Genomic DNA, 26726 nt, shown 5'->3' with positions numbered 1-26726 from the left:
GTTCGCATTTAATTCATTGAAGGTCGCACAACTCTTTCGCTTTCGATTTCAATTCAACAAACTTTTTATGTGATTTTTGACAGTCATTGATATGCATGTCTTGATAGAAGTTAGTCAAAACTACGGTAAGATTTGTTTGTAATTTCAAAAACAAGTAGTCTACTATACTTAAGTTACATGGATTGGCTCCTGATTTTAGCGATCAGGATTATTTGCAGCTTCGTATGACGACGTTTCAACATTCACAAGGATTACGCTTCGTTGTGTAAAAACACAACGTTTATGCTTTAAATTGGTTGTATTGTATGTCTATAGTTTTACTCCTTTAATTTTTAGTGTTTTGTTAATCGATTTTTTTAGGTTCTTGTGTTGCGGAGTTGGCCAGTGTTGTTGTTATAGTGGATACGTGCAATTTAAAGGGATAGGTCCCTCTAAAATAAAAATTAAGCGTTATGGTCCCTGGTGTAGGTCAGGGTGTAACATAAATGACAAAACAATACTTCTTTATCACCAGTTACTCACCCTCATGCCTGTCTTAATTTCTTACTTCGGTTAAACAGAATGTTAGATACTAAAAGCCTGTCACCATTTACTTTGATTGCATTTTTCCTTATAGGCCTACAATGAAAGTGAATGGCGACTAGCTGTTTAACATCTCCTTTTCAGTTTTCTTTCTAGCTGTCATATATATATAGGCCTAGGCCTATAGTTATATATACAGAGATTTTTATTTGGTCAGTCGTGGTTTAGTCAAAGAACCATTTGGACTTTCTATCAGAATTTAGAATCAACTCAGAAGAACTTTATAATATGCGCTTGGCTTTGGAGCTGCTACTCAACCCATCACCGCTGTATGCACCTGCCTTGTGACCCGTCCTCAGTATGCACCTGTCACTCAGCCCGTCACAGTTATATTTGCCTACCTGCCAATCCATTACCTTTGTATGTGCCTGCCTCACGACACAGTTACATGCGCCTGTCACTTGAACTATTAAGATTACTAAAAGGAATAAAAGCCATGTGGACATCAAAAGGAATTTCAAGTAAATCATTTAGGATTTTGAAACTCTTGCAGTAGTTCTCAGTGTTTTGTCATTAAACTCTAGTAAGACATTATTCTAATACAACTAGTAGGAATCTGAAAAAAGATACACAATATTCCATTCTTATTCAATAGACCCTTTTCACAGACTGTGATGACACAATTTAACGGTCATCAATATCGTAAATCCTGCAAAGTTTTTTATATTTATAACACTATACATTGTATTATATTACCTTTGCATCAAATTACCAAAAAAAAAAAAAAAAAGAAAGAAAAAAAAAAATTAACACTGCTGTGTGTTTCTAATACAGCGGCTATGGGAGTGATGGTACAAATTACATACTTCTCTCTTCTGACTGCTGTTATCAATTGCTCTCTAATTTTTTCCTCTTTTTGAAAGTTGTGAAAACACAATTGTGTTGTTTTTCTTTTCCTATTTGTGCAAATGGAAACACAAAAAATATATTTAATGAAGTCTCTCATTCACCGCTATAAAAGTTAGCCCGACAACTTCCGCTTCTGAGAAACCTGGAAATGTGAAAAGGGTCTATATTCAGGACTTCAATTTCACTTTATCTAGCAGCATCTAGGGGTGTGCGATATCATGTTTAAAGGGTTAGTTCACCCAAAAATGAAATTTCTGTCATTAATTACTCACCCTCATGTCGTTCCACACCCGTAAGACCTTCGTTCATCTTCGTTCAAACTGCTCTTGCCTGAACAACTTGTAGCTTTAATAAAAATTAATGTATTTAATTTATACAGTGAAGTCTATTCACTGTTTTATTTTTTTCTTATTTGAATGTCAGTTAAATAGACGTAGCTGAAAAAAGTAGTTTGTTTCAGTTGAATCTATTGCATTTGTTCTGTTATTTGTAATTTCATCTTTGTTCTTTTTTAAATAACAAAGATAAAACAATGAACTAGTTCATTATTTTAATAGATCATGAATTGTGATCAATATTTTTCAAGATCATGAATTGTGATCCTGCCTGAAAGAAAATCGTGATATGATAATTTTGCCTTATCGCCCACCCCTATAGCATCTTATTAGATTCTTCCAATAAGATATTTTGACTAATGATTCTGCAGTCAGAAATTGTTGATATTTTTGTATAATTGTTGATAATTCATTCATTCCCCCCCCTTAGAGGTTTGTATCCAGAGGAAGCTAAAAGCCATGAGTGACATACAACAGATTCCACTAGTTCTTGAGCACGCTGCCATTCTGAGAAAGTGTCAGGATGCCTTTTGCCATGCTGTTAAAGCAAAATTTAATTGCAAGGCTATTCTCCACAACATGGAAGAGGCTGGCTCCTTTGGTAGTAACAGTGGAGTCTTGCGTGCTGAGAAGAGGTACTCCACAAAACTGTCCAGCCGAGTGGAAATATCAATCTGGAGAGATGATCTTACCCGTCATCAAGTGGATGCTGTGGTCAATGCAGCCAATGAGAAGCTTAACCATGCAGGAGGTCTTGCACAAGCCCTGAGTGATGCTGGGGGACCAATGATCCAGAAATGGAGTGATGATATTATACAGCGAGTGCAAAGAGTGAAAACCGGTGATGCTGTGCTCACTCCTGCTGGAAATCTCCCATGTAATTATATCATACATGCTGTTGGTCCCTGCTTGTCTCCAAACCCAAACAAGAAGGATATTGATCGAGCAACACCCTTCTTACATAATGCTATCATTAGAATTCTAGAAATAACTGTAATAAATAACATTTCCTCTGTTGCTATTCCTGCTCTGAGTTCTGGCCTTTTCCATTTTCCAAGAGATCTCTGTGCAGACATTATTATAAAGGCTATAAAGCAGTTCTATGACTTGAATGGGTTTCAAGGCAAGAACTTAGAAATCCATCTTGTTAATAATGATGAACCCACTGTCCAAGAAATGGAGAGAGCCACTAGAGCGGTTTTTGATCCGTCCAGCATCTCTGGCTCATACAGTGGAGCTGTGCAAGGCAGAAACCAGAGCATGACTTCCTCTTCAAGCAACAGTTTGAAGTTTGGCAATGTAACACTGCACCTTAAAAAGGGCCTTATTGAGGAGGAAAAGGTAAGACTATAATGTCAAGGACTAGCTAGCAACTCATGATTTTCAGGTTTTTAAAGAAAAGTTTGTTTTATATAATGATATAAAAATTTGTTATGTGGAAAAAATACAATTTCTTTTTCTTTGTTCTTTGCTTCAATCTCCAGGTTGATGTAATTGTGAATACAATTGCAAAGGACTGCGATTTGTCTCAAGGAGCGGTTTCAAATGCTATTTTGAAGAAAGCTGGCCAAAAGATTCAAGAAGAGATTTACAGAAAAAGATACTATGGTGCTGATCTTTATGAGACAAAAGGATACAACCTTAAATGTAAAGAAGTTTTTCATACTGTATGTGCCATTAGGTCTGACCCTAATGCAGAGAAGGTAGATTTACTTTTTATCAGCACACTTTATTCAGCTTTATTCATTTTTTCATGTATGTTATTATCACTGACCACTGTCTGTCTTTTGTTGTTATCTATAGATTCTTTTCAAAGTGGTCTCAGAATGTTTGAGAAAAGCTGCTTTGATACACACATCCATCTCCTTCCCAGCTATTGGTACTGGTAATCTGGGTTTGGACAAATATCAGGTGGCTCGAATCATGATGAATGCTGTGGCTGGATTTGCAAAACCGAGCGTGAAACTGAACATATACTTTGTTGTGTTCCCAAAAGATGATGAAATGATGAAGGTGATATATGCTAATTGCTTTTAACTTGTCACACTTAACCTTTGTGTCCCCACTGCAAAAAGTGACATTATGATGTGTAGCACAGGTGTAAAAATAATCAAGCAAAAATGCAATTCAGCAGAGAATAAACTTTTTTCACATATTTGATTTCACTGCATGTTCAGGCTTTCGAAAAGGAGATGAAGGGAAGAAAAGAAGGAACAATGTCCCCAGTCTTACCCAATGACATGACAAGAAGTAAGCAAATTTCTAATTTCTGTTTCTAATTTCACAGCATCACAAATTTGCCCAGATTAAGAATACTGTTCTTCATTGTTACCATTATTTTGTTAAATTACTCAGATTTTATTGAGCCTTTATTTGGTAAAGTCACTGTTGGACTTTAAAATACAAATACTTATTAAAACTACTGAGATAAATGTTCTTATATAACTCTTAAATGCTTTCAGGCTTTGCTTCTGCAGCCAAAGAAACCACAGCAAATGAAACACCCACTGTTGAGTTCCACAGTGTCTCCAAGGAGGCTGAGAGAGAGGCAAAAGCATGGACATTTAATATGCTTAAGCAATCAGATAACATGACAATAAGGAATAACCATGTCATATACCTTGACCAAAGAGACCATGAAAACATGCTTTCTCTTCAAGCCAAGTTACGTGTTCACATCAAGGAGTTTTTCAGGAATGGTAATGGTGGCATAACCATCACTGGAAGTCCTTCAGATGTCAGCTGTGCAGCAATTGAGGTGGAGTCCATGCTTTGTAAGGCCCAGGAGGACTTTGCTGAAGCTGAAGAATGTGACATTCTGTATTCTGTTGTTCGCTGGAGCTGTAAAGATAAACCTTGGATACAAACACCTGAAACCAGTGCAGTTTTGGAGAAAGCTTATCTGGCAGGGAATGAAGAAATTACGTTCAGCAACCACAAAGTCAAGTTTAAGTCCATGGTTTTGATTGACAACAGTGGAGGATTTAGCAGAATAAAGAGGACATGTATGTTTTTAATACTTAAAATGTAAATATATTGCAGATAATAAGTTAGTGTTGAGTTTATGTTTCTGATGACCGGATACAGTTTTTACTCCTTGACACCACAGGCCTGTTGGATCCTTTTGAGCCTCTTAAGAATTCATTTTATGCAAGAACTCCTGTGAGCAGCAAGGAATATTTGGACAAAGAAAGGAGAACCTTGGAGGCTTTTGGGTTCCGTGTCGTCAAGGTGAGTGAGCTGCCATACTACATCCAACATTATGTTTTATTTGCTGAGAGAACATCACATTATCTTTATTTTGATATCGAGCAGTTTTTGAACCTGTTATGTGTCAAGCAATACATGTTGTTTTCACAAAAAAAAAAAAAAAAAAAAAATCTATGCTTAATCTAGTATATATAATAATGATTTTTTTCATCTTTGGCTTGCACACAAGAGGACTAAATATATTTTGTGTTATGTACTATGCATTATGACATTTGTATATATATAATGTTATGACCTTCATTTACATAAATCTTTTCATACCTTTCAAACCTTACAGACTTCCATATCACAGCAAATTGTATTAATAACGCCAGCTTACAACTACTATAAATATATCCAGCACTATCACCATACATACAGTACAATCACATAAATCAATAAATACTATATAGCAAATCTCAGATGTGGACAATTAGGCATTAAGGTACTATAAACATTAACATAATGAATTTCTGTAAAGCTGCTTTGAATCTATGTGTATTGTGAAAAGCATGATACAAATAAAAATTGACATGATTTGAAGTTTAGCAGTGTTGTGGTAATAATAGGATCTAATGGCATGTGGTTGCACTGGTTGTTGCAGGTGGAGAAGCTAGAGAACAACGCACTGAAGCAGCTGTTTGACAGGAATGGACAGAGAGTGACAGACAAACCGAGGCGCCTCTACCAGCGTGTGTCAGCTCAGTTCTGTGATCTCATCTGTAGAGTAGGCTTTCAGAAAGAGTTCGCTCCTCCTGCAGGTAACACAAATGTGAAGACATTGAGAATAATAATTAGGTTTTTGTGTTCTTTTCTGAAGGCATTTCTTGTAAAAGTGAATTTACTGTGTTTTTAAGGTACAAATGCTATATTTTGGTGTTTGGAATCAGGTTACAATATCTTCATTAAAGAAGTTTTCCTTCATTTCTAGAGCAAAGGTATGGCAGTGGAATATACTTCAGCAGTACAGTGGACGGAGCCTTGAAGCTGTGGAAGGAGCCGGATCATGAGCAGTACATCTACATCATTCAGGCCCGGGTCCTCACTGGGAAATCCACGGATGGTTCTCAAGATCTTATTTTGCCCCCTACCTTAATGGGAGACCCTTTGGATCGTTATGATAGCGTGTCTGACAGGGGACAGACACATGTCATCTTCAGCGGTCAACAAGCTCTTCCTGAATGCCTGATCATTTGTGACAAATCATCCGCTGTGTAGCTGCTCACAGAAATATGCAAAGCACATTAAAAATAATTAGGTGAAATCTGTGGCTTAAAATTTAAATCGCATATTACTGGATCATTGATGGGAATAGAAGATGGTGAAAATTATTAGTTTTTTTTTTTTATATATATATATATATATATATATGCTCAACATAAATGTAACTATCTTTGACTAGGACTGCTCTTTCTTTCTTTCTTTCTTTCAGACAGTTTCTCACAAGTCTGGCTTTGAGTAGCCTACTGTTGTTACTGTTATAACAGTTACATGAAATTATTTAGTTTTTAATTAATTTTGATAAGTTCACCTTTATCAATTGATCACAATAGAATGCAAACGAGGATAAATAATTTAGCTGGTGGGTTTATGGTTTTAAACTCTATGCTTAAATGCAATGCAAAATATCTCTGACTGTTTATTTTATCAGTAATCAAGGCCTTCTGAACACAACTGAGTTATATTTGAATTCCTAGACCTAAATAAATAAATGCCAAATTTCAACCAAAATTTCTTTTGTGATGACTTTTCTGTACAGCATTATGAGCAATATGTAATGCAACGTTCCTTAGATTTAGACTAGAAAATATTACAGAAATATAACATGACCATAACAAGACATAACATTGGTAGTGTTAGAGTTGCTCTACGTTTTAAGCAGAATCGTTTAGCTTAAGTATTCTCTTTTCGAAACGTTGAAACCATAATCGCTGTTTTGACAAACCACGAGAGTATTGCTGTAAAATAAATGAAAGGTAAGTGAACAGATTATACAGTATGTTGTTTGCCATATAGCGTCTGTTCGCATTGAAGGTCGCACAGCTTTTTCTTTCGATTTCAATTCGACGAACTTTGTTATTTTTGACAGTCATTGACGTGTCTGTCTTGACATAAGTTTGTTAATCCTAAGGTAAGATTTGTTTATAATTTCAAAAACAAAATATACTTCAGTCAGCCTACATGTTACACCATGGAATTTTGTTTCCTGATCTAGTGATCATGATTGTTGCAGTTTCGTGGACTATTCGTTGTGTAACGACACGAGCACACGACGTTTATGTTTCAAATCAATGCTCGCAAAATCAATAACTTAAACAATACTATAGTTTTAGTGTTTTTAATTTCAGTGTATTGTTTGTGGATTATTTTAAGTTTTTTAAAGTTTTGTTGTGCGATTGTTATCTTAAAGGATAGTTCCTTTGAAAGTAAAAGGCTACTACCATAGGCTACCTGTATGCCTTCTTCTTTGAAACAAATAGGCCTAATGACAGAGTAAAAAGCCTCTGTCACTATTTACTTTCATTGCATCTTTTTGTCCATAAATTTAAAAGTCAATGGTGGCAGGCATTTTAACATATCCTTTTGCATGTGCTAGTCATCCTCCTGAAAACAAACAAACAAAAACTGCTGGACTTTCTTTCTGAATTTAGAACCAATTTAGAGGATTTTTCATTAACACTTAATAATAAGGTCTCATTTGTTAGATAATGCATTATAGTTAACATTAACTATTAGATCGTTAATGCTTGTTCACAGTTCACAATGTTGAAATTAACATCAATATCATGATCATGATGTCTTTGAAGTCTTCAGTAGTTAGACGTTATTTCTATAGTAGGGATCTGATAAACATTACACAATATTCAGTATGACTCTAAAATTAAAAACAACTTTAAAACTGTTTCACTTTATATTTACTAGGAGGCTTATTTGATCCTGTTATCATTTATCACTGGTTCCAAATTATGAAAGAAAATCCAATATAAACCCTGTACACACATCCAATTTGAACTAATGATTCTGTGTTCAGATATTTTTGTATAATGGTCAGTACTTTGTTTTACTCCAAAGCCAGAGGTCTGTGTCCTGAGGAAGCTACATGCCATGAGTAACATACAACAGATTCCACTGGTTCCAGGGCACGCTGCCATTCTGAAAAAGTGTCAAAGTGCCTTTTGCCATGCTGTTAAAGCAAAATTTAATTGCATGGCTATTCTCCACAACATGGAAGAGGCTGGCTCCTTTGGTAGTAACAGTGGTGTCTTGCGTGCTGAGAAGAGGTACTCCACAAAGCTGTCCAACCGAGTGGAAATATCAATCTGGAAAGATGATCTTACCCGTCATCAAGTGTATGCTGTGGTCAATGCAGCCAATGAGAAGCTTAACCATACAGGAGGTCTTGCACAAGCCCTGAGTGATGCTGGGGGACCAATGATCCAGAAATGGAGTGATGATATTATACAGCGAGTGCAAAGAGTGAAAACCGGTGATGCTGTGCTCACTCCTGCTGGAAATCTCCCATGTAAATATATCATACATGCTGTTGGTCCCTGCTTGGCTCCAAACCCAAACAAGAAGGATATTGATCGAGCAACACCCTTCTTATATAATGCTATCTTTAGAATTCTAGAAATAGCTGTAATACATAACATTTCCTCTGTTGCTATTCCTGCTCTGAGTTCTGGCCTTTTCCATTTTCCAAGAGATCTCTGTGCAGACATTATTATAAAGGCTATAAAGCAGTTCCATGACTTGAATGGGTTTCAAGGCAAGAACTTAGAAATCCATCTTGTTAATAATGATGAACCCACTGTCCAAGAAATGGAGAGAGCCACTAGAGCGATTTTAGGTCCACCCAGCATCTCTGCCGTGGATCTCTACAGTGGAGCTTTGCAAGTATTTTTCTACTCATCACATTTTATTTTCATGTTCCCACCCGATTACATAATTATTCAAGCAGCATTTGTACTTATATGGAAAAAGTGAATACATAAATATGTGCAACACAGTTGTTAAAATTAATCAAGCACAAATGCAATTCAGCAGAAATGCAAAATTACTTATTTAATTCCACTGTATTGTTTAGGCATTTGAAAACATGGAGTAAGTCCCAAGTATACAATGCCATGGCAACAAGTAAGTAAAATATATGACATTGTTTTTATTTACGGAAAATATTTCTGGTTTCACAGTGCCACATCATTTGCCTAGAAATTAATAATACAGATACTCATAAAAACTACTGAGATAAATGTTCTTATATCACTCTTGAATGCTTTCAGGCTTTGCTTCTGCAGCCAAAGAAACCACAGCAAATGAAACACCCACTGTTGAGTTCCACAGTGTCTCCAAGGAGGCTGAGAGAGAGGCAAAAGTATGGGCATTTAATATGCTTAAGCAATCAGATAACATGACAATAAGGAATAACCATGTCATATACCTTGACCAGAGAGACCATGAAAACATGCTTTCTCTTCAAGCCAAGTTTCGTGTTCACATCAAGAAGTTTTTAAGGAGTGGTAATGGTGGCATAACCATCACTGGAAGTCCTTCAGATGTCAGCTGTGCAGCAATTGAGGTGGAGTCCATGCTTTGTAAGGCCCAGGAGGACTTTACTGAAGCTGAAGAAAATTACATTCTGTATTCTGTGGTTCGCTGGAGCTGTGAAGATGAACCTTGGATACAAACACCTGAAATCAGTGCAGTTTTGGAGAAAGCTTATCTGGCAGGGAGTAAAGAAATTACGTTCAGCAACCACAAAGTCAGGTTTAAGTCCATGGTTTTGATTGACGACAATGGAGGATTTAGCGCAGTGAAGAGGACATGTATGTTTTTAATACTTAAAATGTAAATATATTGCAGATAAGTTAGTGTTGAGATTATGTCTCTGATGACCTGCTACAGTATTTACTCCTTTACACCACAGGCCTGTTGGATCCTTTTGAGCCTCTTACAAATTCATTTTATGCAAGAACTCCTGTGAGCAGCAAGGACTATTTGGACAAAGAAGGAAGGAGAACCTTGGAGGCTTTTGGGTTCCGTATCGTCAAGGTGAGTGAGTTGCCATACTACATCCAACATTATGTTTTATTTGCTGAGAGAACATCACATTATTTTTATTTTGATATTAAACAGTTTTTGAACCTGTTATGTGTCAAGCAATACAGTTTGTTTTTACTAATAAATAAACTTAGCTTAATCTATTCCAATATAATTATGTTGTGTTTTTTTTTTTCTACATCTCAGGAAGTACAGTCTTTGGCTTGCACACTGGAGGACTAAATATATTTTGTGTTATGTACTATGCATTAACTTAAACCTTTTCATACCTTTCAAACCTTACAGACTTCCATATCACAGCAAAATGTATTAATAACTCCAACTTGCAGCTACTATAAATATCAGCACTATCCCCATACATACAGTACAATCACATAAATCAATAAATACTATATACAGCAAATCTCATATGTGGACAATTAGGCATTAAAGTATTATAAACATTAATATAATGAATTTCTATAAAGCTGCTTTGAATCAATGTGTATTGTGAAAAGCACTATAAAAAAATGACTTGATTTGAAGTTGCAGTGTTAAAAGGATCTAATGGCATGTGGTTGCACTGGTTGTTACAGGTGGAGAAGCTAGAGAACATCGCGCTGAAGCAGCTGTTTAACAGAAATGAACAGAGAATTAAAGACAAACCGAGGCGCCTCTACCAGCGTGTGTCAGCTCAGTTCTGTGATCTCATCTGTAGAGTAGGCTTTCAGAAAGTGTTCGCTCCTCCTGCAGGTAACACAAATGTGAAGACATTGAGAATAATAATTAGGTTTTTGTGTTCTTCTCTGAAGCATTTCTTGTAAAAGTGAATTTACTGTGTTTTCAAGGTACAAATGATATATTTTGATGTTTGGAATCAGGTTACAATATTTTCATTAAAGAAGTTTTCCTTTGTTTAGAGCAAAGTTGTGGCAGTGGAATATACTTCAGCAGTACAGTGGACGGAGCCTTGAAGCTGTGGAAGGAGCCGGATCATGAGCAGTACATCTACATCATTCAGGCCCGGGTCCTCACTGGGAAATCCACGATTGGTTCTCGAGATCTTATTTTGCCCCCTACCTTAATGGGAGACCCTTTGTATCGTTATGATAGCGTGTCTGACATGAGACAGACACATGTCATCTTCAGCGGTCAACAAGCTCTTCCTGAATGCCTGATCATATGTGAGAAATCAACCTTTGTGTAGCTGCTCACAGAAATATGCAAAGCACATTAAAAATTATTAGGTGAAATCAGTGGCATGAAATTTAAATCACATGTTACTGGATCATTGATGGGAATAGAAGATGGTAAAAATTATTATTATTGTTTTTATTTTTTTTTTTTGATATGCTAAACATGAATGTAACTATCTTTGACTAGGACTGCTCTTTCTTTCTTTCTTTCTTTCTTTCTTTCTTTCTTTCTTTCTTTCTTTCTTTCTTTCTTTCAGACAGTTTCTCACAAGTCTGGCTTTGAGTAGCCTACTGTTGTTACTGTTATAACAGTTACATGAAATTATTTAGTTTTTAATTAATTTTGATAAGTTCACCTTTATCAATTGATCACAATAGAATGCAAACGAGGATAAATAATTTAGCTGGTGGGTTTATGGTTTTAAACTCTATGCTTAAATGCAATGCAAAATATCTCTGACTGTTTATTTTATCAGTAATCAAGGCCTTCTGAACACAACTGAGTTATATTTGAATTCCTAGACCTAAATAAATAAATGCCAAATTTCAACCAAAATTTCTTTTGTGATGACTTTTCTGTACAGCATTATGAGCAATATGTAATGCAACGTTCCTTAGATTTAGACTAGAAAATATTACAGAAATATAACATGACCATAACAAGACATAACATTGGTAGTGTTAGAGTTGCTCTACGTTTTAAGCAGAATCGTTTAGCTTAAGTATTCTCTTTTCGAAACGTTGAAACCATAATCGCTGTTTTGACAAACCACGAGAGTATTGCTGTAAAATAAATGAAAGGTAAGTGAACAGATTATACAGTATGTTGTTTGCCATATAGCGTCTGTTCGCATTGAAGGTCGCACAGCTTTTTCTTTCGATTTCAATTCGACGAACTTTGTTATTTTTGACAGTCATTGACGTGTCTGTCTTGACATAAGTTTGTTAATCCTAAGGTAAGATTTGTTTATCATTTCAAAAACAAAATATACTTCAGTCAGCCTACATGTTACACCATGGAATTTTGTTTCCTGATCTAGTGATCATGATTGTTGCAGTTTCGTGGACTATTCGTTGTGTAACGACACGAGCACACGACGTTTATGTTTTAAATCAATGCTCGCAAAATCAATAACTTAAACAATACTATAGTTTTAGTGTTTTTAATTTCAGTGTATTGTTTGTGGATTATTTTACGTTTTTTAAAGTTTTGTTGTTGCTATGTGCGATTGTTATCTTAAAGGATAGTTCCTTTGAAAGTAAAAGGCTACTACCATAGGCTACCTGTATGCCTTCTTCTTTGAAACATATAGGCCTAATGACAGAGTAAAAAGCCTCTGTCACTATTTACTTTCATTGCATCTTTTTGTCCATAAATTTAAAAGTCAATGGTGGCAGGCATTTTAACATATCCTTTTGCATGTGCTAGTCATCCTCCTGAAAACAAACAAACAAAAACTGCTGGACTTTCTTTCTCAATTTAGAACCAATTTAGAGGATTTTTCATTAACACTTCATAATAAGGTCTCATTTGTTAGATAATGCATTATAGTTAACATTAACTATTAGATTGTTAATGCTTGTTCACAGTTCACAATGTTGAAATTAACATCAATATCATGATCATGATGTCTTTGAAGTCTCCAGTAGTTAGACGTTATTTCTATAGTAGGGATCTGATAAACATTACACAATATTCAGTATGACTCTAAAATTAAAAACAACTTTAAAACTGTTTCACTTTATATTTACTAGGAGGCTTATTTGATCCTGTTATCATTTATCACTGGTTCCAAATTATGAAAGAAAATCCAATATAAACCCTGTACACACATCCCATTTGAACTAATGATTCTGTGTTCAGATATTTTTGTATAATGGTCAGTACTTTGTTTTACTCCAAAGCCAGAGGTCTGTGTCCTGAGGAAGCTACATGCCATGAGTAACATACAACAGATTCCACTGGTTCCAGGGCACGCTGCCATTCTGAAAAAGTGTCAAAGTGCCTTTTGCCATGCTGTTAAAGCAAAATTTAATTGCATGGCTATTCTCCACAACATGGAAGAGGCTGGCTCCTTTGGTAGTAACAGTGGTGTCTTGCGTGCTGAGAAGAGGTACTCCACAAAGCTGTCCAACCGAGTGGAAATATCAATCTGGAAAGATGATCTTACCCGTCATCAAGTGTATGCTGTGGTCAATGCAGCCAATGAGAAGCTTAACCATACAGGAGGTCTTGCACAAGCCCTGAGTGATGCTGGGGGACCAATGATCCAGAAATGGAGTGATGATATTATACAGCGAGTGCAAAGAGTGAAAACCGGTGATGCTGTGCTCACTCCTGCTGGAAATCTCCCATGTAAATATATCATACATGCTGTTGGTCCCTGCTTGGCTCCAAACCCAAACAAGAAGGATATTGATCGAGCAACACCCTTCTTATATAATGCTATCTTTAGAATTCTAGAAATAGCTGTAATACATAACATTTCCTCTGTTGCTATTCCTGCTCTGAGTTCTGGCCTTTTCCATTTTCCAAGAGATCTCTGTGCAGACATTATTATAAAGGCTATAAAGCAGTTCCATGACTTGAATGGGTTTCAAGGCAAGAACTTAGAAATCCATCTTGTTAATAATGATGAACCCACTGTCCAAGAAATGGAGAGAGCCACTAGAGCGATTTTAGGTCCACCCAGCATCTCTGCCGTGGATCTCTACAGTGGAGCTTTGCAAGTATTTTTCTACTCATCACATTTTATTTTCATGTTCCCACCCGATTACATAATTATTCAAGCAGCATTTGTACTTATATGGAAAAAGTGAATACATAAATATGTGCAACACAGTTGTTAAAATTAATCAAGCACAAATGCAATTCAGCAGAAATGCAAAATTACTTATTTAATTCCACTGTATTGTTTAGGCATTTGAAAACATGGAGTAAGTCCCAAGTATATGTAACCGGGTGGAAGAAAAGACACACACACCGGAAGCAAAATTATGCTTTTCAAAATGTGGGGTTTGTTTAATCTGACTGCTGTTCAAAAAAAATGACAGCGGTCGATGGGAGCAAAACTTGAATAAGCACACTTACAGAAGTAGATTTTGGATAGTTGAAGATTTCACTAATTACACCATACAAAAAGAAAAAAAACTCTTATCCATAGTTTAAGCAATCAAAATCAGAGAAATGACAATCAATTGTTGCAAAGATAAGTTACGACAATAATTAGTGTCACTTCCAATCGACTAGATGTAATTCAGATGACTATATGCCACCACTGAAGTACAGTAAGATGCAAGGTAAAAGACTAACAAAAAAACGCACCGGAGTCCACCGGAAATAACCAAATTACTTGAAAAAAAACAAAACAAATGTTAATACAGACTGGAATACGGCAGTGGCTGAGGCACAGAAGAAAAATAAAAGCACATTAGCAAAGCCACACTCCCTTTGTTTCACATATTAACCATGAACCATAAGAAAAATAAACCAGAATCAATCACAAAATAGCTTTTAACACATCTACAGCAGGTAATATATATATATATATATATATATATATATACATACTATCAAATAAACATTGCTTTGAAACACTTTATATCAAATCGTGAAATTTACATACCCAATAATCCTTTACTATTTGCCACAAGGTTCACTCGTCACTCACTCGATCCAAAAGCATCGACCGAAAGATGACGAAACTACGTTAGATTAGACCGAATGCAAGCACTAGCACATGGAGCTCTCGTGGACAGTGAGAATGGCTTCTCTGGTCGCGCACATGCATCCAAATCGCGCAAAAAGTATCGCGAGAAGAGAGAGGAGTTTTCTTAAAGGGGCCACAACATTTTCAACAAAAAATAGAAACATTGTATATTACACCACTTGGCCACACTCTCCCCTGCTAAGAAGTCATTGCCCTCAATGACATCAATACATATTCTTAACTTCTTTCACAGCCTCTCTGAACAATACACTACCAAGACTTGTCAAAACCTGGGAAAAAACTTCAGAACTGAGAGAGACAGAATTACAGGCCGATCTTGGCTCATTAAATGGGTTTGAATGCATACCAGCATTGGGCCGACTGGTTCTTCTGGGTGCTGGAACAGGCCTCCTGGACTCAGATTTGTTTACCGAAGGGGCAGGATTAGGTTCATGTTCCACTGATGGTTCAGATTCCACTGGCTGCTCCACATTATCCAGAACGGAAACAGGTCCAACATCTAAAACTTCCTCAGCTGAGCCGGAGACTCCAAAATGAACATTCCTTGTCTCTTCAAGATGAGGTAATGTAACCTCTTCCAACACCACATACTCTGTGTCAGCATTTCCAACTTCCACAGGGTCACCCAGAGCCGTAGATGGTGATGACGACAAACTACTCTCTGTTACCACTGGTTCCACAACAGGATTCACACAAGGGCGTAAGTCAGCTCTGTGGACTCTCTTACTGGGACCACCCTCCAGAGGCTCAACCGTATACGTGGTGCCCTGTACCTGTATGACCCGATACACAGTAGGAGCCCAAGCATCCTGTATCTTGTTTCTCCCAGCAGGTCGGTGACGTAAATACACCGTCTGACCAACACCAACGGTAGGACAGTAGACTTTGTCGTTTAATGGAGCGAGTCTCTCAGCAGCCTTGCGCTCTGCGTATTCTCTCGTTTTTTCGTGAGCTTCTCTGAGGCGATTCTGGTGAATTACTAACCAATCCTGTCTTCTATCCACAGCTTGTTCCTGGCCTAGAAGAGCATCGACAGGAAGACGTGGTTCCACGCCGAACAGCAAGAAATAGGGTGAGTAGCCTGTTGTTGCATGTGGTGTTACATTGTATGCATAGATTAACTCAGGAAGGTGTTCTGGCCATCGCCTTTTCTTCTCAGGAGGTAGTGTTCTTAACAACTCATGGAGCGTCCTGTTAAATCGCTCACACTGAGCATTACCTTGTGGATGGTAAGGATTTGTGCGTGTTTTTCTTACTCCATACAGTCGACACAACTCAGCGATCACCTCGCTTTCGAAGTTCCTTCCCTGATCTGAATGTAACCTCTCTGGCACTCCATACTTCATGAACCACTCTTTCAGTAAAATCTTGGCTGTGGTTTCAGCTCGCTGGTCCCTGGTTGGGAATGCCTGTGTAAATTTAGTAAACACATCGGTTACAATCAACACATTCTCGCGACCATCTGAGGCAGGTTCGAGCACTGTATAATCCACTGCCACTACTTCCAAAGGCCTTGAAGCTAAGAATGGCTTCATAGGAGGACGGATTCTCGGCTGCGGCATCTTGGTTAGAATACACCGTTGACACTTTTTGACCCACCTCTCGACATCTTCATACATGCCAACCCAGAAGCATCTCTGCCTTAACAGGTTAAGGGTACGTTCTATACCCTGATGTCCCATCTTATCATGGACACTTTCAAGGACTCGATCTTTTAAACACGCTGGCAAGAGCAGCTGCTGGCACTCACCAAGATGAAGATCATCCACCACACGATAGAGCAACCCATCTGACTCTCTTATATATTTCCACTGCTTTAACAGTGACAATACAGGCTTAGGTAGGCTGTGTCGTTCCTGACTAGTGGGCTTTCGCTTCTGATCCCAAAACTCCCTAAAAGAGCAGAGAATCAAATCCTTTAGCTGGAAATCCTTTAACTGAGCTTTGGTATAGCCTGGAAGAGTAAATGTACTTCCCTGAGTATCAGTCCCTTCTACCCTGGCTCCACACCCCAAAGCACGGATCTGGCTCACTTTACAGCACTGATCACCAGCTGTCAGCAGTTCCACATCTAAGGGTGTACCCTTGTTGATCACATTACAAATGGCAACACAATCATCGTATTCCACGTCCTCAGAACTAGCAGGCTCCCCTGCTAATGGCTGCCTAGAGAGGGCGTCAGCAGCAGCATTGTGCCGTCCGGGTCGGTACTTAACCTCAAAATCGAAAACTGCTAATTGGGCCATCCATCTTTGCTCGATAGCACCCAATTTTGCTGTTTGCAGGTGACATAAGGGATTGTTGTCTGTGACGACTACAAATTTTGAGCCCAACAAATACCCCCGGAATTTTTCAGAAACAGCCCATTTGAGAGCTAGTAGTTCAAGCTTCATACTACTATAGTTTCGGTCATTCTTCTCTGCATTACGTAGCCTTCTACTAGCGTAGGCGATCACTCTCTTACAGTCACCTTGCTGCTGGTAGAGGACTGCTCCTAGACCTTCACTACTAGCATCCGTCTCCACTATAAATGGAAGAGAAAAGTCTGCGTAGCCTAATATAGGAGCAGATGTAAGCTTCTCCTTTAACAACTCAAAGGCTGCCTGACACTCAGCTGACCAAAGTGAACAAAACTCAGATTTCCTCACAACTCCGTGTTGCTTCAGGCACAAGTTCACCAAATCATGAAGAGGGCCAGCGATTTTGGAAAAACCTTCTATAAATTTTCTGTAATAACTACAGAAGCCTAGGAATGATCTTAACTCCTTTACTGTGCCAGGAGGTTTCCAATTTCTCACCGCCTCAACTTTCTCAGGGTCAGTACCAATGCCTCGAGCTGAAATTTGATGACCTAAGAACTTTACCTCTTCCTGGAGAAAACGGCATTTTTCAAGCTTTACCTTGAGCCCCATTTCCTTCAACCTACTGAAAACGACATCTAATCTCTGAAGATGTTCATGGAAAGTAGAAGAATATACAAGTATATCATCCAAATAAACCAGCATGATCTGGAAGATCAAATCTCCCATAGTGGATTGCATAAGACGCTGGAATGTAGAAGGTCCATTACAGACTCCGAAAGGCATACGAGAGTATTCAAATATACCAAATGGGGTAGTGAATGCTGTCTTCGGCTGGTCTTGTTCACGCACAGCCACCTGATGATACCCGCTAGCCAAATCAATGGTTGAGAAGAACTTTGCACCTTGTAACGCATCAAAACTCTCGTCAATGCGGGGCAAAGGAAAGACATCTCGTTTTGTCTTGGAGTTCAATTTTCTGTAGTCAACACATAGTCTAAGACTACCATCCGTCTTCCTTACAAGTACTATGGGCGATGCATAAGCACTATTGCTAGGTTTGATAATCCTCTTCTTAAGAAGCTTGGTGATATGTTCCCTGGCTTCACCATACTGGGTCGGTGGAATGCGCCGATAGGGCTGAGAAACTGGAACGTCATCTACCAGATTGATCTCATGCTGTACTTTATCAGAAAACCCTAGTTCTTCATCGTCCAGCGCAAATGCATCCACATACCTCAATAGCAAAGCTTTAAGCTCATCCTGTTGCTCAGCGGTACCACCTAACTGTAGCTTGTTAAGAAAGTCGGTTAAGGTATTCGCCAATACCGGTCTCTCTTCTGTGTTTACAGTTATCTCTTCCACTCCAGCTGCAATTCTTAGGAACTTCACTTCACAACCCTCCGTTGGACTTAAGGATTCAACAGGACAGAGAGTACCCAGCCGGGTGCGGGGCTGCAACCATACATCCTCTGTGGAGAGATTCACAACTTGCACTGGAAACAATGGTTTTACCGTGGACACAAGGGATGGTACCACAATCAAGCCCCCAGGTAAGGGTGAATTTCCAGGCTCCAACAACAGTTTTGAACCCTCAGGTAATGAGCTTCTTATCCCCCTGACCATCAGAGTTGAAACTGATGAAGCAGGTATGTACACTGTCTCTTTTCCAGCTACCCGTGCAACAAACCGTTTCTCATGTCGACTGACACTTTGCATTTGCTGGAAAACCTCTCTCCAGTCAGACTGCAGTTCCCCTCCTAAGGTGGTATCGAACTCAGCATGAACTAACTGTCTACATCTGCCTATGATATTCATGCCCATGAGAGCTGGAACAGCTGAAGAGCTTTGTGCATCCCGGACTACTAGAAAACCACACTCTGGCAGAGTGATACCCATGGTTTCAACTGTAAGCTCAAGATAACCAAGGTACGGGATGTCTAATCCATTGGCGGCTGTAATTTTGAGCCAACTGGATGTGGAAAGCATGTCGTCTACTTCACCTGCTAAGTGCTCTTTAAAAAAATGTTCTGTAATTGTACTGACTTGGCTTCCCGTGTCAAGTAAACACGAAACAATCACTCCCCCGATTTTCAAGTCAACTACAGGACATTTCCCCACAGCATGTTGGAGTAGTCGATCATGATCGGAGTCCTTGGGAGTCGAGCCAACAGATTGCCCTCGCATCGCCTGGCTCACAGCGACCGAGGGTGTGCATTTCCCTGTGGCACGGCTGAAGATGCATCCTCATTGACTGTTTGTTTGTTTCTTCTCACACAGTTTTTGGCTATGTGCCCCACCCCATTACACTTAAAGCAGATGGGCTGGCCATCATCTGTAAACCTAGGCTGCATCTGAGATTTAGTACGATTCACAGATTCAGGCTTAGTGCAGTGTAAAGTCAATTTCTGAACAGCTTGAGTCAACTCCCCTATGGCTTTGCCTTGTTCCGCCACTAATTTTAGAACTTCATCAAGCGTAACAGAGCTCTTTGCTGGCATCACCACAGCCGCACACTGGACTTCTGTAGCTTCAGAGCTTACATTACGGTTAAGGGCTACTTTACTAGCACGCAGCTTGGGATCTTCCAGAGACCACATTAAAGCTTCATCTCTTACTTCAATCAAAGTTGACTGTGGCTTGTCCCTCACCAATTTACGAAGTACCCTTCGGAGCGCGGCATCTCTTGCTCCCTCAATGAACTGGTCTCGTAAAGCAACATTCACATTTGCAACAGCATCGGGTGACTGCTTCAAGAGAGAGTTCAATATTTGTGACAAGGCATGAGAGTATGCACGAAGGTCTTCACCTTCTAACTGTTTGCGAGTATAGAAAGTCTGCAATAACTGGGCAAGACTACGCTTTTCCCTAAAGGCCTCCCTAAGGTAGAAAAATATGTCTTCCGTACGCTGAGGTTGATCCCCCCGCCTTAACCTAACCTCTTCCAAAGCAGCACCTTTCAATAGGGAAAGAACAAAGTCAGTTTGGTCTTCGGGAGTCTGGTTTCTTACAAGCAATACCCTTTCCACTTCTTCAATGAATTCATCCACATTTCTACCATCTTTACTAAAATCACCACTGAAAGACTGAATGTGGCGTTCCCTTGGCACATATATGTAAGATCTAGTTGGCTCTCTACTTAGGTTGGCAATAGCTGCCATAGCTTCAGCATGCTTTCTGCTGAGCTCTTGGATTTGTCCCTGCACATCGTCCATATCATGTCTTAAACCCTGTTCGCTAGCAGCACCCTGTACTGCATCTTCATCATCAGACTGTGACATGTTGAATTAAATTTAAATGTCCTTTTGGCAGCAAAGTCCGTTTAATGTCTTTTTCTTTAGTTCAAAGGATATGTGATAAAGAATGTCTGTGTAACACTGCTTCCTCTTCTTGCAGGACACACAAAACAGTCCTCTAGTTAACAGCACACTTCTGAGCTTCGGCCACAGATGGCGATGTCCCCTCCTCGTCCAGCGATCCAGTCCCTTGGCCACGAACCCTCAGCCGACGTCGTCACTCTGGACACTCAAAGCACGGTTGACCGCCTCCACTCCGGGTCCCTGCAGTTCACGTACACACCACTACCGTATTCCAGAGAGAAAAAAAACGCACTAAACGCCTAAGAGCTCCCAACTGTCAGATACCCCACTCCTGGTACCAAAAATGTAACCGGGTGGAAGAAAAGACACACACACCGGAAGCAAAATTATGCTTTTCAAAATGTGGGGTTTGTTTAATCTGACTGCTGTTCAAAAAAAATGACAGCGGTCGATGGGAGCAAAACTTGAATAAGCACACTTACAGAAGTAGATTTTGGATAGTTGAAGATTTCACTAATTACACCATACAAAAAGAAAAAAAACTCTTATCCATAGTTTAAGCAATCAAAATCAGAGAAATGACAATCAATTGTTGCAAAGATAAGTTACGACAATAATTAGTGTCACTTCCAATCGACTAGATGTAATTCAGATGACTATATGCCACCACTGAAGTACAGTAAGATGCAAGGTAAAAGACTAACAAAAAAACGCACCGGAGTCCACCGGAAATAACCAAATTACTTGAAAAAAAACAAAACAAATGTTAATACAGACTGGAATACGGCAGTGGCTGAGGCACAGAAGAAAAATAAAAGCACATTAGCAAAGCCACACTCCCTTTGTTTCACATATTAACCATGAACCATAAGAAAAATAAACCAGAATCAATCACAAAATAGCTTTTAACACATCTACAGCAGGTAATATATATATATATATATATATATATATATACATACTATCAAATAAACATTGCTTTGAAACACTTTATATCAAATCGTGAAATTTACATACCCAATAATCCTTTACTATTTGCCACAAGGTTCACTCGTCACTCACTCGATCCAAAAGCATCGACCGAAAGATGACGAAACTACGTTAGATTAGACCGAATGCAAGCACTAGCACATGGAGCTCTCGTGGACAGTGAGAATGGCTTCTCTGGTCGCGCACATGCATCCAAATCGCGCAAAAAGTATCGCGAGAAGAGAGAGGAGTTTTCTTAAAGGGGCCACAACATTTTCAACAAAAAATAGAAACATTGTATATTACACCACTTGGCCACATATACAATGCCATGGCAACAAGTAAGTAAAATATATGACATTGTTTTTATTTACGGAAAATATTTCTGGTTTCACAGTGCCACATCGTTTGCCTAGAAATTAATAATACAGATACTCATAAAAACTACTGAGATAAATGTTCTTATATCACTCTTGAATGCTTTCAGGCTTTGCTTCTGCAGCCAAAGAAACCACAGCAAATGAAACACCCACTGTTGAGTTCCACAGTGTCTCCAAGGAGGCTGAGAGAGAGGCAAAAGTATGGGCATTTAATATGCTTAAGCAATCAGATAACATGACAATAAGGAATAACCATGTCATATACCTTGACCAGAGAGACCATGAAAACATGCTTTCTCTTCAAGCCAAGTTTCGTGTTCACATCAAGAAGTTTTTAAGGAGTGGTAATGGTGGCATAACCATCACTGGAAGTCCTTCAGATGTCAGCTGTGCAGCAATTGAGGTGGAGTCCATGCTTTGTAAGGCCCAGGAGGACTTTGCTGAAGCTGAAGAACGTGACATTCTGTATTCTGTGGTTCGCTGGAGCTGTGAAGATGAACCTTGGATACAAACACCTGAAACCAGTGCAGTTTTGGAGAAAGCTTATCTAGCAGGGAATGAAGGAATTACGTTCAGCAACCACAAAGTCAAGTTTAAGTCCATGTTTTTGATTGACAAAACTGGAAGATGTAGCTCAATGAAGAGGACATGTATGTTTTTAATATTTTAAATGTAAATATATTGCAGATAATAAGTTAGTGTTGAGTTTATGTTTCTGATGACCGGATACAGTTTTTACTCCTTGACACCACAGGCCTGTTGGATCCTTTTAAGCCTCTTAAAAATTCATTTTATGCAAGAACTCCTGTGAGCAGCAAGGAATATTTGGACAAAGAAAGGAGAAACTTGGAGGCTTTTGGGCTCTGTATCGTCAAGGTAAGCAAGTTGCCATGCTACATCCAACATTATATTTTATTTGCTGAGAGAACATTACCATATCTTCATGTTTATTTTTTAAGTAGATAAATATATTTTATTTCTATTTTCTATATATTATTTTAGATTTAGCAGTATCTTCTTGTTGATATTGAGCAGTTATTGTTCCTGCAATTTGTCAAGCAATACATGTTGTTTTCTACTAATTAACAACATTTTCTACTAATTTAACAACACAATCTAGTCCAGGGGTGCCCAGTCCTGCTCCTGGAGGGCTGCTGTCCTGCAGAGTTTAGCTCTAACCCTAATTAAACACAACTGAACCAACTAATCAAGATCAATGTGTATGAACTGAAGAAAGAGTCTCCTTCCATATCCATCCATCATAAACTTATTTCACACAGCTTCAGGAGTGGATGGGGTTAATAAAGGCCTTCTGAAGTGATGCATTTGTGTAAAAAAACATATCCATATTTAACAAATTCTGAAGTAAAATATCTAGCTTCCGCCAGACCACCTTCTGTATTCTACTTATGAAAAAAGTTTAAAACTCTCGCAGTTCAAAAAGCTTATGCTACGCCCTATGTCGTCCCCATTCAACTTACGAAAACAGTGTAACTGACACGACACCAGTTCCATTTTTTTGTAATTTGAATACGGAAGGCGGTCTTAATGAATGAGTCAGGTAAACAGTGACAGGGAATGCATGAAAAAGAAACTACACAGAACATGACTATAAATCTAAACAAGACGTGATTGTGATGTGTAACTACACCAAATTATTTATTCAACAAAACCTTACAGATTTACATATTACATTAAAATGTATTAATTACTCAATACCTTAAATGTATTAATAACTTGAAACGACTAAAAATATATCCAACTTTATCCACATGCATACATAATTAGGCTGTCACTACACCAAATTGACATAAATATAACAAAATCGTACAGATTGCGTACTTTTCAAACCCTACAGATTTTCATATCACAGCAAGATGTATTAATAACTCCAATTTGCAACTACTATAAATATATTCAGTGCTATCCACATATAAATCACATTAATCAATACTATATTGCAAATCTCAAAAGTTTGATTGTTTATATTATCATACTATGATGTAAACAATCCTGTCGCCTAACTATAGACTGCTAAATATGGACAATTAGGCATTTAGGTATTATAAACATTTACATAACAAATTTCTGTAAAGAAACTTGTCTTGAAGTTTAGCACAGTGTTGTGGTAATAATAGGATCTAATGGCATGTGGTTGCACTGGTTGTTGCAGGTGGAGAAGCTAGAGAACAACGCACTGAAGCAGCTGTTTGACAAAAATGAACAGAGAATGAAAGACAAACCGAGGCGCCTCTACCAGCGTGTGTCAGCTCAGTTCTGTGATCTCATCTGTAGAGTAGGCTTTCAGAAAGAGTTTGCTCCTCCTGCAGGTAACACAAATGTGAAGACATTGAGAATAATAATTAGGTTTTTGTGTTCTTTTCTGAAGGCGTTTCTTGTAAAAGGAGCTGAAGGCGTTTCTCCTTCCAAGGAGCAGGAACATGAGCAGTACATCTACATCATTCAGGCCCGGGTCCTCACTGGGAAATCCACGGATGGTTTTCCACATTCTATTTTGTCTCCTAACAAAAAACAAGCCCCTTTGAATCGTTATGATTGCTTGTCTGACAGGGGACATGTCATCTTCAGCAGTCAACAAGCTCTTCCTGAATGCCTGATCATATGTGACAAACTGACCGCTGTGTAGCTGCTCACAGAAATATGCAATAACAAAGCACATTAAAAATATTGTCATATCAGCGTAAAAAGTCATAACACAACAAATACAGAAATTTACAAATGTAAAATAAAGGTCTTTATAATAATTAGTCTACATCATATTACTGGATGACTGATGGTAATATATGCTGGTGAAAATTATTATTATTATTAATTTTTTTTTGATGTGCTAAACCTGCTTTAATGTAACCAACTTTGACTAGAATTGCTCCTTCTTTCTTTCAGACAGTTTCTCACAGGTCTTGCTACTGTACTGCTGTTACTCTTAACATTTGCATGAAATTATTTTGTTTTTAATATGAAGACATTTATAAATAGGGGTGGGCGATATGACCAAACTCTTGTATCACGATATGAGTAATTTTATATCACGATAATGATATATATCATGCATATCATGATATAGTAATTTTTGCCTTAAGATTTTTATGATATCAAAATTTTTCATACCATTGAAATTTCATAATTCTTATCACCAATTTCAATATCATTTAAAAATTTAATACTAGCCTAAAAAACTCTCAAGCTTACTGAAGACAAATAAACAGTGATAAAGAAAGAGCAAAGAAAACAAACTACAGTAGAACAAAGACAGACGAAACAGACCTACCTGAAAAACTTCAAGCACTAGAAAATGTCAAAGGTCAAAGGTCAAAGTCAAAGGTATAAAAAACAATGCATAGTCTTTACTGTGTAAATTAAATATACATTTATTCTTATTAAGGTTACAAAAGCAAGCAGTGAGAGATTTTCTCTCTTTTTTTCTTTCTTTTTTTGTTTTGTTGTTTGATTAGCATAATGACAGCAGGTAAATTTGGATGCTATGCTGTCCGTTTAAGAATGACTGCACCGATCCATTATACTCAAGCCTTGTCTTTCTCAACTGTACTCAATTAAGACATAAATGGCTCTGTTTACTTGCAAATACGTGGTCACTTTGACATATAGGCATGTGTATTTAACCGTTAAAGCCCAATTATGCAGCAAAAAGCACTCAGTTCAGTCCTCACGCGCTCTATGAGCAGCGGCTTCATGTCGCGACGGCGCTGAGAAACAGTCTCTCAGAGAGCGCGTGCATATGCTGAAATGGGTTGTCTTTCGCTGCTAATTGCGCTTCAACGGTTTAAAACCGCTTGCTTTTAAAACGCAATGCTTAAAAACTCGTGCAAATGATAAAGCTTTTGTGACCGCGCAGCATAGCAACCTCACTTGCGTAACCGCAACAGAGACGATAGTCAAAAATCTCTGCCGGTTGACAAATTTCTACCCGCTAATCGTGTTTACCAGTTTACCCCCATCCCTACTTATTGTCCATAAAATAATTTAATAGCTTAATAACAATTTAACATCCAGCACGTCTCTAATTCGCGATCGCTTTCTGAGAGGTTTCTGTCCGCGCACTTTGGCAGTGTGCCAGTCAGCACGAGCGCTGCACCGAGTTTCTTTTCAGGATATATTGCGCTCATAACTCTTTAACATCAAGCACGTCCCGCTCTTTATATCCTTATTCATGCATTTCATTACTCTGAAGTGTCAATAGAGCAATATATATATATATATATATATATATATATATATATATATACTGTCTGCGATATGTACGATAGCCTATAGCAAAGTCTCTAACGATAGACATTTTATTTCGTGGTAACGATATCGTCATATCGCCCAGCTCTATTTATAAATATTAATTGGTGTTGAAAAAACAAAAAAAAAACAACAACAACAAAAAAACATTGTTTTCTTGTTATAAGTTAATCTTTATCAGTTGAATGTAGAATGTCAGTGAGGGTAAATGATTTGGCTGATGGGTTTATAGTTTCAAACTATATGCTTAAATTCATTCATTAATTAATGCAATATAAATAATCTTTGACTGTTTATTTGATCAGTTATCAAGGCCTTCCTGTACATGTAATGTGATCTGCACAACTGAATTATATTGAATGCTTTTACTTCAATAAATGCTAAATTTCAATCAAAATTTCTCTTGTGATGACTTTTATCTGTTCAACGTTATGGGCTAAATATAATTCAACTTTTCTTAGATTTAGACTAGAAAATATTTATTACAGAATTATAACAAGACCATATCG

General features: G+C 38.0%; 3 protein-coding genes and 1 long non-coding RNA gene across 6 annotated transcripts; all 4 read left to right on the top strand.

Annotated features, from left to right (window-relative positions):
* Positions 1-33: 33 nt before the first annotated feature.
* On the top strand, positions 34-6746 carry LOC127518989 (protein mono-ADP-ribosyltransferase PARP9-like). Its single transcript, XM_051906314.1, has 9 exons — positions 34-125; positions 2197-3107; positions 3251-3469; positions 3570-3779; positions 3944-4016; positions 4229-4771; positions 4876-4997; positions 5620-5776; positions 5947-6746. Exons 1-9 carry the CDS (start codon positions 92-94, stop codon positions 6231-6233), a joined length of 2556 nt encoding a protein of 851 aa, XP_051762274.1. The 5' UTR covers positions 34-91; the 3' UTR covers positions 6234-6746.
* Positions 6747-6854: 108 nt separating this feature from the next.
* LOC127518990 (protein mono-ADP-ribosyltransferase PARP9-like) lies at positions 6855-26614 on the top strand. Of its 2 annotated transcripts, none has more exons than XM_051906316.1 (6): positions 6855-6991; positions 8088-8908; positions 9103-9152; positions 9299-9841; positions 9943-10067; positions 24125-26614. In XM_051906316.1, exons 2-6 carry the CDS (start codon positions 8121-8123, stop codon positions 24596-24598), a joined length of 1980 nt encoding a protein of 659 aa, XP_051762276.1. In that variant the 5' UTR covers positions 6855-6991; positions 8088-8120; the 3' UTR covers positions 24599-26614. The 2 variants fall into 2 exon arrangements, with proteins under 2 accessions (XP_051762276.1, XP_051762275.1); XM_051906315.1 differs by lacking the exon at positions 6855-6991 and adding an exon at positions 7009-7146.
* On the top strand, positions 11336-14817 carry LOC127518995 (protein mono-ADP-ribosyltransferase PARP9-like). 2 transcript variants are annotated; one of them, XM_051906321.1, is made up of 3 exons: positions 11336-12052; positions 13157-13977; positions 14172-14817. In XM_051906321.1, exons 2-3 carry the CDS (start codon positions 13190-13192, stop codon positions 14275-14277), a joined length of 894 nt encoding a protein of 297 aa, XP_051762281.1. In that variant the 5' UTR covers positions 11336-12052; positions 13157-13189; the 3' UTR covers positions 14278-14817. The 2 variants fall into 2 exon arrangements, with proteins under 2 accessions (XP_051762281.1, XP_051762280.1); XM_051906320.1 differs by lacking the exon at positions 11336-12052 and adding an exon at positions 12070-12207.
* Positions 15612-21559, top strand: LOC127518997 (uncharacterized). Its single transcript, XR_007931699.1, has 3 exons — positions 15612-15852; positions 15989-16054; positions 20679-21559. It is a non-coding gene; the product is annotated as an uncharacterized LOC127518997 (long non-coding RNA).
* Positions 26615-26726: the final 112 nt, after the last annotated feature.

This window comes from Ctenopharyngodon idella, chromosome 9, assembly GCF_019924925.1.
Source record: "Ctenopharyngodon idella isolate HZGC_01 chromosome 9, HZGC01, whole genome shotgun sequence".
Classification (NCBI taxonomy): Eukaryota; Metazoa; Chordata; class Actinopteri; order Cypriniformes; family Xenocyprididae; genus Ctenopharyngodon; species Ctenopharyngodon idella.
The sequence above is the reverse complement of the archived record's forward strand: the minus strand, read 5'-3'. Positions and strand labels throughout refer to the sequence as shown.

Coding starts and splice junctions, on each gene's coding strand:
- LOC127518989 (XM_051906314.1), top strand. CDS start 92: ATGCATGTCTTGATAGAAGTTAGTCAAAACTACG. Junction 4,017..4,228: donor ACCCAATGACATGACAAGAA/GTAAGCAAATTT, acceptor AAATGCTTTCAG/GCTTTGCTTCTGCAGCCAAA. Junction 5,777..5,946: donor AGAGTTCGCTCCTCCTGCAG/GTAACACAAATG, acceptor CTTCATTTCTAG/AGCAAAGGTATGGCAGTGGA.
- LOC127518990 (XM_051906316.1), top strand. CDS start 8,121: ATGAGTAACATACAACAGATTCCACTGGTTCCAGGGCACGCTGCCATT. Junction 8,909..9,102: donor GATCTCTACAGTGGAGCTTT/GCAAGTATTTTT, acceptor TGTATTGTTTAG/GCATTTGAAAACATGGAGTA. Junction 9,842..9,942: donor TAGCGCAGTGAAGAGGACAT/GTATGTTTTTAA, acceptor TTTACACCACAG/GCCTGTTGGATCCTTTTGAG.
- LOC127518995 (XM_051906321.1), top strand. CDS start 13,190: ATGAGTAACATACAACAGATTCCACTGGTTCCAGGGCACGCTGCCATT. Junction 13,978..14,171: donor GATCTCTACAGTGGAGCTTT/GCAAGTATTTTT, acceptor TGTATTGTTTAG/GCATTTGAAAACATGGAGTA.